At 56.5% G+C, this 15005-nt stretch overlaps 1 protein-coding gene across 1 annotated transcript; it reads right to left on the bottom strand.

The window, feature by feature from the left end:
- Window positions 1-25: 25 nt before the first annotated feature.
- CASQ1 (calsequestrin 1) lies at window positions 26-10225 on the bottom strand. The gene is made up of 11 exons (XM_058160853.1): window positions 9735-10225; window positions 7798-7882; window positions 7238-7338; window positions 6458-6569; window positions 6199-6272; window positions 5784-5914; window positions 4710-4755; window positions 2720-2774; window positions 2270-2370; window positions 1670-1744; window positions 26-1053 (listed from the first exon to the last, which is right to left on the bottom strand). The coding sequence occupies exons 1-11, from the start codon at window positions 9975-9977 to the stop codon at window positions 910-912; spliced, it is 1167 nt and encodes a 388-aa protein (XP_058016836.1). The 5' UTR covers window positions 9978-10225; the 3' UTR covers window positions 26-909.
- Between the last annotated feature and the right edge of the window lie 4780 nt (window positions 10226-15005).

Below are 15005 nucleotides of genomic sequence, written 5' to 3'. Positions count from 1 at the left end.
AGTTCAGCGAAAGATCGCTTCCTGATATACCTAAGAACTAGGTCAGCGAAATCCCCTTTTGTGGATCTCTGCGTGTGTGTAAAAGGAGAAGGACCGCTTGGGAAACAGTTTTGAAGGGACATTAACAAGTTTGCCGATCACTTTTTCTGTTTCTGTCCTTTGTGTGTGGCTGAATAGCTTTGTAAATTAAACTGCTGCCCTCTAGCGATTTGGATTTATCTACCTGAAAAGGTGAGCGCCTTGTTGCCAGAGGAGACTGAAGTCGACATGTTGCCATCATGTTCCAAAGCCCAGATGGGAAGAGGGGGAGGGCAGGGGCAGCTTCCACCTTTTCAGTAGCCCCTAGAGGCAAGGCCCCTCGGTGGTCTCCACTGCTAAGGGCAGCCTTGACCATTAAGGAGCCCCAAAAGCTCCGAAGAAGAAGGCACGGACCAAGTCTCGGGGTTGAGGTGCATGATGGGAAATTCCCCTGGCCTTCAAGTAGGGCTAAGAGTGCCTCCCCACGTAGAGAACAAGCCTTTCTAGGACCAGGAAAGGACTTGGCTGGTGTTGGCACCATCCCAGGAAAGGTGGCATTCTCCCATGGCATCTGGCCAATTGAAGCGGAGGGCAGGTAGAGGAGCCTTTGGAGGAAATCTGGAGAGAGACGGTTCTCCCCCCTCCCCTCCCCTGCACTTGTCAAGGGCAGACGGGGGCCTGGGGGGGTGGCCCTGCATGGAGGGAGCATGGTCAGCCTGCGGTGAGGGCCTTGGACGTAAATAAGATCAATATAAAAATATTTTCTGGCTAGGGCCGGGGCTTTGGCATGCAGGCCGAATGTGCTGCTGTTGGGGTCAGCGGTGTGTGGTGCCGGAGGACGAGCCCCCCAGACAGGGACGGTCCTGCACGAGAAATGGGAAGGGCCAGCCCTTAGTCGTCGTCTTCGTCTTCGTCATCGTCGTCATCGTCTTCGGTGTTTATCTCTCCTTCCAGCACATCCTCGATCCAGTCTTCCAGCTCCTCCGCAGAGGGCAGGTCTTCCTCATCATCCATGTCCATCCAGAGACTGTCGGCCTGAGGGGGGGGACATCGGAGGAGAGAGCTGTCGGGGGGGGAATCCAGTTGGGCAGGGCCAAGGTCCTCCCGCTTCTGCCCCCTCGCTAGGTCCAGCGTCCTTCTCTCTTTCCCCTTTCGAGGCTCAGTCTGGTGGCCCCCAGTCCAGGGGTGAAATGCTCCCAGTTCGGACCGGATCACCTGATCTGGTAGCGATGGCGGCAGGTGGTTTGGAGAACAGGTAGCAAAAATCCCTTCCCCCCCCCATGCCTAGCTGAGCCGCGCGATCATCAGAGGGTTTTTTTTTTACTTTTAAAAGCATTTTTTCTTCAGCCGAAAAAAAGAAAAATGATGATTGCATGGCTCAGCTGGGATTATAGAGACTTTTAAAAGAAAAAAAAAAGTTGGCTATGCCCATCCAGTCATATTAACCCCACCAAGCCATGCCCACAGGACCGGTGGTAACAGATTTTACATTTCACCACTGCTCCAGTCACCCCCCCAGTTGGGAAAGCCCACAACCGCCCCCCCCCCAAGCTGGTCTTCCCCGAAGCCCTCAGGTAGCCATCTCCAGGCTGTGCCCCATGGGTCCGGCCTCTGACACCCAAGGGGCAGCCAGATGTTTGACGGTACTCACATCCGTTACGTTGACAATGCCAATCTGAGGCCGGGACAGGTCAATATCGAAGGTTTTCTCCCAGTAAGGGATCAGCTGGGAAGGAAGTAAAGAGGGGAGAGTGAGCGTCTTGGGATGGAGAGACTTCTGGGGTTCGGTTGGGGGCTGGACTAGGGGTGGAACACTATTTGTACTCTGGGGTAATAAGAGCCCCTTCCTCTTCTACATGAATTACAGGGTTGTTCCCCTGCCCTGTAATCCCTTTCCCTTTGGGGTTTTGGTCTTATGCTCCACCCGCCCCTTGGACACCTAGGGATCCAAAGGGGGGCATTGTCCCTTCCTCAGCCTCCTCCTCCCAGGGACCCTGCTGGCTTTTCTCCCCCTCCCCTCCCCTCATGGCTCTCTGTGCCCCTGCCCTCCAGCCAGATCAAAAAAGATGCCCTCCCACAAACACCCACCTCCACCTGTGCCCCCCCACCATGGCTCCCAGCAGGCCAGGTGAGATTTTGCAGGTCAGGAGGGAAGGACAGTGAGGCACCAGGGGAAAAGGTGCCCACTTGCTTCCCAGTGGCTCCTCCTCTCCCCCCGCCCCATGTTTAAAGGACTCAGTGGACTCTTCACCAGTGGGAATTCCTCAGGATCGATCCAGATGATGCTGAGATCTGGGTTGTCTGTGTTGTCTTGGGCAACGTCTTTCAAGATCTCTAGGAACTCATAACCATCTGAGAAAGGGGAGGGCAATGGGAATTAAGCAACCTTCTTGCCTGCAGCCCCTGCATGAGCCCCCCCCCTCGCCTCCTCCCAGTTCCCCTTTTCCACAGGAGCAGCTCTGGCCAAGGGCAGCCCAGGGCAGCCTGGAACCAGCAGCCAAGAAACACCTTCCGATGTTCCTTGCAGGCTGGAGGGATTCTTGACTGTGCGTGCAAGATAAATCTGACCTGAGTGTTGAGAAGGAGGAGATGCTTCTCTTGTACAAACCTCGTTTATAGCAGGAGAAATGATGGCCAAGAAGGAATCGGGGACTCAGTGCAGGATTTCCCTCCCCCCCACCAAAAATCTAGAATGACTTACCAGGATCATCCTCTTCCGCGAAGGCCACAATGTGAATGCCGTCCATATCGTCTTCCTAAAGAGAGAGAAGGACAGATTGATGCTGGGCAACTTTATTGCTCTCTTGGCTATTTATGACTTGCAGACCCACAACTCAAGCAGGAGAAGCAACCAGCATCTAGCCACTCAGGAACCAACGCCCACCCCCACCCCCCAATTCAACAGACAGAACAATGGCAGAGCAGCCCGAATCCTGCAAAGGAGCCGGAATGTTTTCCTCAGCCAGGAGAAGCTCAGCCTGGAAGGCCAAGAGTCTGGGGGCTCATCTGTGTGTGACCCCCTCCCCAGGAGCAGCCCTTCCACAGTGCAATTTCCCTGGGCAGGGCCTGGACTGTGGCAAAAGAAAGTGCCCCCCCCCAAGAAAACTTCCCACGGCTTGTAAATTAGCCATCGTGGTCGGAGCCGGGCTTTGGGGCTTTGGCCGGACACCCACAGAAGCCGGCCAGCAGCCCCCTTTGGAGGGTTCAGAGGGGACAAGGTGATGCCTTTGGACGCATCAAGGTAAACTGGGGGAAAAACGTATTTATAATTTATCACCTGGCCAGCACAAAGTATCCGTTTCCACCAGAATTGCTGGCTTTGTGTGTTTCTTTATTATTCATGGGGAGCCGGTATTGGGTTCCAGGAATGGGGCAGGGAGGGGAGGGCAGGCTCTGAGTTTGGGGTTCCACTTTCTGCTATCTGTGAAGCTATGGGGAGGGGGCTTGGGCAAACTGCCCCCCCCGGACTTCCTTCTTCTTTGCCTTCAGTGCTTGCCTTGGGAAAAAGCCCCCCCCTCTCCCTCCCACCCTTGCTCTCCTTGTTCTGGCCGTTCCTTTTGCACTGAGACCAACTCCTGGTTCAAGCCTCTGGGCCCGGAGCCCCATCGTCCCCTGCCTCTCTCCTTCTGTTCATGTGCAGAAGTCAACAGGGCAGAACAGCAGCAACTGTCAGCTCGGCTCAGCTCAGCTCAGCTCAGCTGGAGGAGCAGCAGCGTTGTCTGCTTCCTCCCCTCCTTCCATCCCCAGAGAGCTTCCTTCCCCTCTCCCTCCCACCCTTGCTCTCCTTGTTCTGGCCGTTCCTTTTGCACTGAGACCAACTCCTGGTTCAAGCCTCTGGGCCCGGAGCCCCATCGTCCCCTGCCTCTCTCCTTCTGTTCATGTGCAGAAGTCAACAGGGCAGAACAGCAGCAACTGTCAGCTCGGCTCAGCTCAGCTCAGCTCAGCTGGAGGAGCAGCAGCGTTGTCTGCTTCCTCCCCTCCTTCCATCCCCAGAGAGCTTCCTTCCCCCCTCCCCTCCTTTCACCTCGGATCTCCTGGGACTGGAATGGGAAGGAGGCAGCTTTTTAAACAAGCCAGCCACCAGCCGCCTGCCCTGCATGCAGGTGGAGGCCAGGAGAGGGCACTGATAAGAGGCCGCAAGGACCAATTGTGCCAAGCTGCATGGCAACCTAGTGAGCAGCTGAGAAGGTTTTCTTTGGGGATGTTTTATTTAGCCCCTGTTCTTCCTACTTGGGCCTTACGTCAACTGGCCTCCCTTCCAGGAGGGCCCTGACCCAGGAGAGAGTCTTGTTGGTGCCTCCCAGCTTCCTCTTCCCTGGGAACGTACTTAGGAGCATACTTCCCTGATCTCCCTGCAGGGCCTGCAGGGGTGAAATCTAGGTTTTTTTTACTACCCGTTCTGTGGGCGTGGCTTGGTGGGTGTAGCAGGGGAAGGATACTGCAAAATCCCCATTTCCACTCCACTCCAGGGGAAGGATACTGCAAAATCCCCACTCCCTCCCTACACCTGGGGGAAGGATATTGCAAAATCTCCATTCCCACCCCACTCTGGGGCCAGCCAGAGGTGGTATTTGCCGGTTCTCCAAACTACTCAAAATTTCCACTGCCCGTATTCCAGGACCTGTCAGAACCTGCTGGATTTCACCCCTGGGCCTCAACCACCACCACCCTTTTCAGATCTGTGAACATACCCAGGTCTCATACATGCTGTCTGGGTGCAGCTTCCTCAGCGTTGGCCTGCAAGAGACAGACAGAGGGGGAAAAGGCAGGGCAAGGGTGAGAGAAGGGCAGCAGAGGCCAGCAATGTGTTTTCAGACCCATGTAAAGACCCCCCCCTCCAGGTAGAGGCTGTTTTCTTGGCAGGGAAAGTTTTTTGACCTCCCAGCCCAAGGACTCCTAGGGCTCCCCTACCCGCATGTTAACCAGCCCCCAACCCTATTTAGCTAGCAGCCACTTTTCCAAGCAGTGAGGTTCTACCCTGTGTGATGGCACACATGGGATCATTACAAAGCCCTTTCATTATAGGCCGTCCCTTGGCATTCCTGGCTTCTAGCAGCCGAACCTCTTGGCAGGGAGCGTCCGAGTCAGGGCCAAGAGGGCTTTCGAAGGCAGCAGCCCTCCAGTGGGAGGTGTAGGGCTGCTGTCCCCTTTTTTTCTAATTTTTTTTGAGCAGCTGGAGCAGTCAGGCTCGGGTGATGCTGCCACTCTGGTTGGCCTCTTTCCGTAGGGCCAATGGCCAGAGGCCCACTTAATAGCTTGAGGAGCTGGGGGGTGCCAGGAGATCCCCTGCTCTGGGGCAAGAGGAGGGGGAGAACCCATTTGAGGTGTGTTCCCCAATTGGGGGAGGGTACAAAGCAAGAGGCTGGGAAATGCCATCTTCCTTGGGCTTTGCCAGGCTCATAATGGGAGGGATGTCCTTTCTGGGCATCCGATCCCATTGGGAAGCTCTTGTCCCTGGGGCCAGGGGGTTTCCGGGCTGATGATCACCGGCAGCTCCAGTGCAAGGCTGCTGGGCATGGGGAGCGCGGGGGGGGGGGGGGGGGGGGCCGGCAGACCATTGGGGCCAAATGTGTGCCGTTTCCATGGCAGCCGGAGGAGGAAGAAGCGAAGAACAAGGCGCGGATGTTGCTGTTGATGCTGGGAAGACTGCTGCCATGGCAACTGAGGAAGATCTCCCCATCGGGCCAGGGACAGTGAGCTGCTCTGAAGCTTCCCTGCTGCTAGGGAGCCCCTCCCTCCAGGGCAGGGGGGCAGCGAGGCTTCACCTCTTGTGCTCTTCCATGAACTGGACTATTTCCTCCTCACTGTTCGGCTTGTCCGGGATGGTGACTGGCTTCTCCATAAAAGGCTCGTAGTAGTCAATCTCGTTGAGCTTCAGGGAGAGCTTCTTCGCCACCTGCCAAGACAGAAGGGGACAAACTGGACGGGAGGCCTCCCTGGGATGGGGTGGGGGGCATTTCCCACAGTGCCTCCTGCCCCAGCGCTCCCTGAAAATGCATGGATTGGACTCCAGAACTCTGGCTGTTGGCTGGGGAACTGAAGTCCACCTGGTCTTACAGATGTCATGGCTGAGAAATCACTGGATGTCCTCTTTACCATTTGTGGAAAAGCAAATCATAATCCCTCCCTCCCTTCCTCCTTCCCTCTCTGTGTGTGTCTCTCTCTCTCTCTGTCACATACCTTGCTGTCGAAAGTTGCAAAGAAAGGGATGTAAGGGTGGAATTCTTCAGCAGCATCTTCAAAGGCCTTGAAATCTGGGAGAGAAGGCAGAGGGTCACCCCGGTAGCCCCAGCGGACCAGCTCCCTCCTTGCATCATGTCCTGGGTCTGGCAGGCCTGAGATTTCCCTTCCCCCACCCACCTTTCCACCTTGGATTTTTCTACCCAGCTGTCCTGAGCCCCATTTGTCCTGGGACCCCCTCCCCCAACGATCCACTCACGTTCAGAGTCCTCGTTCTTGAAGTAGCCGATGAGTTTGGGCTCATCCTCAATCCTCTCAAATGCTTCAAGCTCACGTTCTCCATCGATAAACTCCACGGGGTCTTCCAGGACCTGCAGGAAAGGGCAAAGTCAGGCTTTTGCTCTCTGTCCACATCTGCCCAGCTGACACTCGGGGACGGGGGGGGGGACGGGGGCGGGAGAAGGGGGTTCTTCCCAGAGTCCTTGGCTTTTCTAAGGGAAGGAAGACTTTAGAGCAGGCTGACAGGGGAATTCTGGGAGTTGAAGTCCACACATCTCTGAGGTTGAGGCTGAGAAACCCTGGTTTAGAGGGTGGCCATCAGCACCCTGGACAGGGCTTGGAAGCAGGTGACTGGCCCCTTATCAGTCCCGAGCAGTTCAAGGGGGGAGGAGGGCAGGAGGAGTTCTCCCAGCCACCCTTCCCCCCCCCAGGGAATTGTGGGAACCCTTCCTTAAAATGGGAGGGGGCCCTCAGCCTGACCCTGGCCCTGCTTCCCCCTGGCCTGGATAACATTGCGATGGAGGGGAGTGCAATGAAACAGAACCAAAGGCAGCAAGATCTGAGCTGGCTCAGCTGCAGAACGTGGAAGGCCAGGGAGTGGGGAGTGGTGGGTGGAGAAGCCCTTTGAGGGGGTGGGAGTGTGCCCAAGGACCACCATCAGGGTGGCCTGGAAAGAGCCTCTGCTTGAGATCCTTTGCATGAGGGGGCTTTTCCCCCTGTAAAGAGGGGAGAGGGGGCTGGGAAGACGGGCGCTACCTACGTCAAGGAGAAACTCCACCAAGGTGTCAGCTGAAAATTCCCCGTCGTATTCGATGACTTCGTCTTCCTTGAACACGTAGACACTGTCTTCCTCAGACAGCCCTGCGGGGGAGGCCAAAGGGTGGTCACCCAGAGGTTGTGTTTGGGCCTTTGGGCATGGAGGATGGTTCCGCAGAAGTGGGCACCCCATGCCAGGATGGATCGGTCTACCAAGGGTAGGGCCACTTGCTTTCCATCCCGTCCTTTTCAGGTGACTGGTTGCAGGTGGTGTGTAGAAGGGCCAGATTCTGCCCTGGAGCCAAGTCATTTGACTTGTAAGCTTTGGGGGGGGCACAGATCTACTTGACTAGGGAACCCCAAAAGCCCCTTAGAGGGAAGCAGGCTATGAATGAACCCAGAGCCTGGCCGTTTTCACTGCCCCCTGGTGGCCTCTAATGTTCGTTCTGCTTCCACCCGCAGCAAAAGTCCCCCCCCCCCACTAAACTCCTAAATCCGAACTAGCTTCCAGCTTCACGGAGGGGAAAAGGGCCTTCTGATTAGCCAAGGAATGTCAATCCTTACCTAGTTTTTTGGCCACCGCAGCGTCCTTCTCTGCATCCACCAGGCCAAATCCAATCCCTTTGTCTTCCAGGACTTGGGCTGCTAACTAGGAGAAAGAGCCACACACGGCAGGCAGAAGGGGCAGCGGGAGAGAGACAGAGACAGAGAGGGAGGGAGAGAGACAGAGAGAGACAAGAGGGAGGGAGGGAGGGAGAGACAGAGACAGAGACAGAGAGAAGAAAGGGAATGAAAACATTGCAGGGAGTTTCTTGAAGGATTTCTGGAGAGAGGATCCATATTGTAACAATCAGATGTATTGATTTATTCAACGTTTTATACCCCCTGGCTCCCAACCACCCAGCTCAACCTAAACCGGCTTCCTGCACAACGCTCTTCTCAGAGATTTTAACTCCGAGTTTTAACTAAATGAAAGCTGTTCAATAACAGCTTTGGGTCGCCTGGTGCCTCCCAAACTTTGCAAAAGCTTTAAAAAAGAAGGGCTCCATCCTCATTTTCCTCTGATAGCTTTAACCTTGAGTCCTGGCAAGAGAGAACAGCTGCGCTCGGTGCCTTCGGCCATCCGGTCAGGGATAAAAACGGGTGAATTGAGTTGCTGGGGTGGGGTGGGGAGACACGCTGACGGCTGGGCTGTTCTTCTTGAGCCGCATTGAGGGGCTGCAGACCAACTACCCACTGAGAGCCGGAGCCCCCTCGCGAGGGTGAGCGCAAAGCAGCTCCGTTTCCTGCTGGCTCAGAGTCTGAACCACTTTTCTCTTTGAGACGGTCACAGGTTGGCCTTCTCTCAGAATCGCTTCAGCCCTGTCACCGGTCAGAGCAGAGGGGAATCTAAGGCCTTGGATAGGGAAGCAAGCAGATGTCTCCACCCGCCATGCACAGAAGTAGGGCCCGGGGCTTCTAGAGCAGGGGTCTCCAACCTTGGCAGCGTTGCTGGCTGGGGTATTCTGGGAGTTGAAGTCCTCCAGGTTTAAAGTTACCAAGATTGGAGACCCCTATTCTAGAGACAAAGCGAGGGTCCAGTCCAGTTTGGATCATCAGAGCTGATCTCCCGGGCAACATCAAGCCAGAGGTGGGAGGCTGCTTAAATGAGGATCCTGGAGAAAGCAGGCATCTCCATCGGAGAGATTCCTGGGCCAGGGTGTCTGGGCTCATCCAGCAGGGTCCTGTTTTTTGTCTGCCCATCTTCACACACACACACACACACACACACACTGCTGCAGACATGAGGATTAGTGGCATGAAAATCCTACTTTGGGCCACAGTTAATCCCAGCCCTCAGGACACAGTCCGGGAGGTGGGGGACTGCCTGCCCTCTTTTTCCCACCCCCTTTTCTCCCTTCCTCTTTTGGCCCTCCCCATTGAATGCAGCCTGCTCCCTGGGATCAATTTTTAGGGTGGTCCCGCTTGCAACCACAGCATCTCCTTCCCTCCCCCAGGCAGCTCTGGCTTCACTGCCCCCTCCCCCCCCCACCGCAACATTCCTAAGGAAGTGGGCCTGGCTGCCTCCCCCTTCCAGGGGCTCGTTTTGGAGGTGGCAAATTTAGCCTGGTGACGTCCCACGTCTCCAGCGCTCTTGGGAAGAGTGAGGGGGCAGCCCTAGCAGTGGGGCAGACCCCCGCCTCACTTGGTGCCCCTTGCCCTTCCTGAGGGAAGTGCCAACATATTGCCTCCTGCCCAGCTGGTTAGGGACCCCTCATTGTATATCGCTGTTTAAGGGATGGAGCTAAACTGGCCCTTTCAAATGCCCGTCCCACATCCCAATGCTAGGCTACTACCGTAAGGGATGAGAAGCCCATCCCTCACCACTTGACCCTGACCCCCAATTCCCAAAGCCCCTGTGCTCTTCCTCGGAAGACCGCCTCCTTGGGCCAGTCTAATGTGCCCCCCCCCCAGCATGGCAGAGCCCTGTCAAGCCCCACCTCCTCGCCCCCGGCCCCTACCTCCAGAATCAGCTCCTCCAACTCAAACTGCCTCTGCGAAGCCTTGTCGTCCCCCACCGGCTCGTGGTACAGCAGCGCCAGGACCTCGTACTTCTTCAGGACACTCTTGTAGTTCTTCAGGTTGACGTCGACGACCCGGTCGATGCCGTCATACTCGGGGAAATCCAGTCCCTCCTCGCCACGGGCCATGGGGCCGGCCAAGGCCAGCAGCAGGGCGGCCAAGATCAGGCCGGGCCACTTCATCCTGCCGCGAAGGGGCTTCAGGGGTCCTTCCCCAAGACGAGCAAGAGAGAGACGGCTGTCCTGGGCTTCCCTTCCTGCCTTCCCTCCCGCTCCCTGTGAGGTGCAGGCCGGGCCGGGTGCTGGCTGGGCAGGCGGCTCTTTGCTGACACAGGCAGGTGCCCGGGACTGGCCGAGGAGGGTGACCACCACACGGAGAGGCGAGGAGCTCCAAAGGCGGAGGAGCAAAGCTCCAGGCAGCGCATAAAAGACCCTTGGGCGGGTGGGGGGAGGGCTCTAGGGCTGGAGGGCCGTCTTATCCACAGATATTTGGCACTGTCCCCAGCCGGCCACCTCTTGCTCCTGTCTATATATGTCAATGGGGAGAAGGTAGGGAGCGCGGGACGTTTGATGGGGAGTGCCAGCCCCCCAAAAGTCCCCCATGGACCCCCTTTGCACAGGGGCTGCCATGGCCCAGGCTCCCCCCCTCCAGCTTTCTCCCCCTCTTCTCCACCCCAGGCCTGCATTGGAGGGCATCTTCTTATCACCATATTAAGGAAGGGGGGCAGAGAAGGAGGCATGCAGGGCAGGGCAAGACGGCGTGGCTAAAAATAAGAGGAGATGACTCGGAGGTAAATCAAGACCAGCTTGTGCGGATGGCAGGGAAATTAGAGAGGGGCGGGGGGGCGCCAGATGCCTGGGGGCTCTTGAGTTACATGGGGCAGTTAGGTAAGTGCCTGTGAGCGAGGGGGGGGGGGGTCAGGGAGCCGCTCCTTCTGCGCCTTCGCCCTTCCAGGCATCTTTAGCTGGCAGCCTCCGGCCGACGAGGGCATCCAGAAGAAGTATCTGCGCTGGGAGGCTGGCAGTGGAGGCAGGGAGCAGCTCAGGCAGAGGCCACCTTGCCCTGGGTACCACAGGCGGAGGGGCCAGGCCTTCCAGAGGACCGACCACTTGGCTTCTGCTGGCCAGGGTGACCCCGGCAGAGCTCCGGGCAGGGAAGGAAGAAAGAGGCTCTGCTTACCACCTTCCAGGGCTCTGCTGGTGGCCTCCCCTCCATTAAGCGCATGGAGAGTCTCACTCTGGGGAAAGAAGTCCCCCGAGGCCCCCCCAGCAGCCCCGACCGAGCTGAGGGGACGTTTGCCTGTGGCCTGCTCTGCCTCCTCTCGAGCTGGTTTGGGTGGCCCTGGGCAGCCACGTTGCCTCCCGGACAGACAGAGAAACTGAGGCTCTGAAACACAGGTGTGGGCTGCCCCGTTCATGTGGGCTGCATAGGGGGCTTGTCTCTGGCAAAGCTGGGCCTCTCCACTAAGAGCCCTCAGGTCGTGCTCAGCATGGAAAGTCTGTCCCTCTGCCCTCCCCAGCTCTGCCCAAGCCAACTTCTCTGAGTCAGAGAAGCGGGCAAGAGTAGATGCCAAGGAAACCGGCCCGGCCCTTCCAGGAGAAAAGTGCAGCTGGGCTCTGGGTTCCTCCTTGTTTGAGGGATGCTGGGCAGAGCACAGATCAGGGGGTGGGGCGATCTCAGGGTCAGTGCTTTGGTTTAATTTTGGGGAGATATCACAGACTCAGTTTTGGGGGGTGGCTCAGAGGCACATGGTGCCCCATGTGGCACTGGTTATCCTGGCTTAGGCTGGAGGGTGGCATCATGGTTGGCATCAGAGAACCTTGGAAAGCTCAGCCTTGCAAAGGCCTCAGCAGTGCAGCTGAAGCTCTCCACCCCTCCCCCACTAAAGTTCAAGGGGAAGGAAAGGAGACCAGATGGAGTAGCCCCCTCCCCAATTCAAGAGAAAAAGGCAGCTTCTTTGGAGGGGTTGGGGGAGATAGAGCGTCCTTGATAAGAGCTTTCCCCCTCCATGCGTCCCTCCCCCAGTTGAGAGTTCCTTGGTGACCGCAACAGCAGCCTGTTTCCCAATGACTTTGAGTTCGGACATCCTTATTTTTAATCCCAGATGGATATTGACCACCACCACCACCCCGGGCGAGGGAGCAAAACCAGTGGTGAAATCCAATTTTTTTTACTACCCGTTCTGTGGGCATGGCTTGGTGGGCATGGTGTGGCTTGGTGGGCGTGGCAGGGGAAGAATACTGCAAAATCTCCATTCCCACCCCACTCCAGGGGAAAGATACTGCAAAATCCCCATACCCCCCCCTCCACTCCTGGGGGAAGGATATTGCAAAATCTCCATTCCCATCCCACTCTGGGGCCAGCCAGAGATGGTATTTGCCGGTTCTCCAAACTGCTGAAAATTTCCGCTACCGGTTCTACAGAACCTGTCAGAACCTGCTGGATTTCACCCTGAGCAAAACCCAACCCTCCTCCATACGCCTGCTGCTTTGGTCCTCCTCTACTGCTGCACACGCGCACACACACACACACACACAAAATTTTGGGTTGCCTTGTGTCAGCTCCTCCAGGAGAGGCCTTCCCCACAAAGAGGCAGGTGGAGGCTTTCTTCTGCCAATCTGGGAAGCTCAGCTGGGCTCACAGATGGGGCATTTCTTGGGCCAAAGGCGAGTCTCTTCAGAGGACGACGGTGTTGCAGAGTAGGGCAGGCAAGCGGCTCTCACCTCCGCCTTGGCCCAATGTGGGGCGGAGCCTCAGCCCCAGTTGCTGCCCTGGGCCAGCTGGCCTTGGTCCCAGGGTGTCCTGTCTTGCAGGTGAGCACTTCCGCCTGTGCCTGGCTCTGTGTACAAACAGGCAGCTGTCACTTGTGATTTAGAGCCTCCTTTGCCCGCTCTTCCTGGGAAGATGACAGGAACGTTGAGGTGACCTGAAGTCTCCGCTCCACATTGCCAGCCGGATGCGGGCAGAGCTGGCATGTCCTTCTCCCTGTGCCACCGGGGGGGGGGCATTTCATCATGGGAGATGCATTTCAGCTGCAGAACCAAAGTGGGCCAGTCTCTCCGCAACGCTCGGGGGCTGGAAGACCACCTGCTTCTTCCCCGTCCAAATCTACTGTTGAGGGATGGGCAAAATTCACTGCCTCTTTGCCAGACAGCCCTGGAGCCCGTCTCTTCCCTCCCTCCAAGTCCCCAAAGGGCCAACCCTTCCTGGGGAAGATTTTCCTGTCTCTCTTTTGGAGTCTCTGCCTGGGTACAAAACCCTGGGATTTCTGTGTGTGGTGGAAGAGCAGAGCCAGACCCCCAGAAGCCAAGACACCCCCTCTCCCTGTCACGTTTACTGTGGCCAAGGGGGAAGATCGGGGTGGAATGCTCCCAGTTTGGACCAGATCGGCCGATCCAGTAGCAATGGTGGCGGGTGGTTCGGAGAACTGGTAGCAAAAATCCCTGGGGGCCCCCATGCCCAGCTGAGCCGCGCGATCATCAGTTTTGTTTTTTTTTACTTTTAAAAGAATTTTTTCTTCAGTCAAAAAATGCTTTTAAAAGTAAAAAAAAGCCTCTGATGATTGCACGGCTCAGCTGGGATCATCAGAGAGTTTTAAAAGCATTTTTTCTACAACCTTTTCGACTGAAGAGGTTGTAGAAAAAATACTTTTAAAAGGCTCCTCTGACGATCCCAGCTGAATTGCCTGATAGTCAGAGGCTTTTTTTTCCTTTTAAAGGCAAAAAAAAAATGCTTTTAAAAGAAAAGCCTCTAAGGATCAGGCAACTCAGCTGGGATCATCAGAGCCTTTTAAAAGCATTTTTTACAACCTCTTCAGCAGAAGAGGTTGTAGAAAAAATGCTTTTAAAAGTAAAAAGAAAAAAGTTGGCCACGCCCACCCAGTCACATTACCCCCCCCCCAAGCCACGCCCACAGAACCGGTAGTAACAAATTTTACATTTCATCCCTGGGGAAGATAACCCAACACGGAGGGGTCATCGCTCAATGTACATTGAACTTTAATGGGGAGGCGATGCTTTCCAGTCTTCCCAGTTCCCATCACACCATCCTAGGCTGTGGGAAGTCTGGGACCCACCCCAAACAACCCCCTCCCCCAAAATTGGGGCACTGCCTCTCTAAAGATTGGGGGGGAGGGACCCGCCAGGTGCAAGGCTGGGCTTTTGGCTGTCTTTAAGGCAAGTTATGTCCTGGCGGCTATTTTTAGCCCAGTCCGGCCGTCCAGCAGCTGCCGTTACTTTAATCCGTCTTTGAATCGGTGCCAGATTTGCTGGGCTGAGCTGAAGTCAGCCGGGGCTATTTTGGCCCATTCTGCTGAGCCACCAGCTTCCCTTTAATGCACTGCCTGGTTGTTCTTTCCCAGAGGCACCTGGGCCCCAGGACACCTGGGGGGGGGAAATGTGGATCTGTCCATAACCTCTACTCTGGGGCAAAAAACCCTCTTGTGGCGGTCAGCAAAGAGGGCCCCTCCTGGAGGGACCTGCTTTGGTCAAGCAGCAACGTGGACAGCCAGCAGCCCATCCAGGGAATTGTGTCCCTCCGGGCCCCAAGTGGTCGGTGCAGTAAAAAAAACCCTCCCCAAATAATGGATGCCTTTTCTTCTTTTCTGACATCTTAGGCAGTGATGGCTAACCTTTTTTTTCTTGGGTGCCAAAAGAATGTACGCGCGCTTGTGCCATACCCATAATGCAATGCCACTCCCACGTGCCCCACCCCCCTGCATATGCACGTGACCCCCACATGTGCATGCAACCCCCACATGTGCAGACAACCCCCTCCCCCCACACATGCGTGCGCGACCCCCCCCCTTTTGGCCTAACATCCCAAAACAGCATGTGGGGGGAGCCTTTGCCTCTCAAAACGGCTGTGTGTGGGGGGGGGAAGCCTCCAAAACGGCTGTGTGGGGGGAAGCCTCACCTCCCAAAACAGTGCTGGGAGGGGAATCTCCGGAGATCTGAGAAGGCACAGGCAGCAGAAAGTGAGGAGAAAGGTAGGTCCCCCCACGTGTCTCCCACTTGCAGGGCAGGCCCGAAAATCAGCTGGCCGGCGGGAAGCGTGCGTGCATGTGCTGTGGAACTGAGCTGGGCGAGGGCTCGCGTGCCCATAGAGAGGGCTCCACATGCCACCTGTGGGATGCGTGCCATAGGTTTGCCATCACGGTCTTAGGCCAACATCCTGAGAAAGCAAGGAAAACCTCTTCCGTCTAGAGGCAG

The sequence above is a fragment of the Ahaetulla prasina genome, chromosome 17 (assembly GCF_028640845.1).
Source record: "Ahaetulla prasina isolate Xishuangbanna chromosome 17, ASM2864084v1, whole genome shotgun sequence".
Lineage (NCBI taxonomy): Eukaryota > Metazoa > Chordata > Lepidosauria > Squamata > Colubridae > Ahaetulla > Ahaetulla prasina.
The sequence above is the reverse complement of the archived record's forward strand: the minus strand, read 5'-3'. Positions and strand labels throughout refer to the sequence as shown.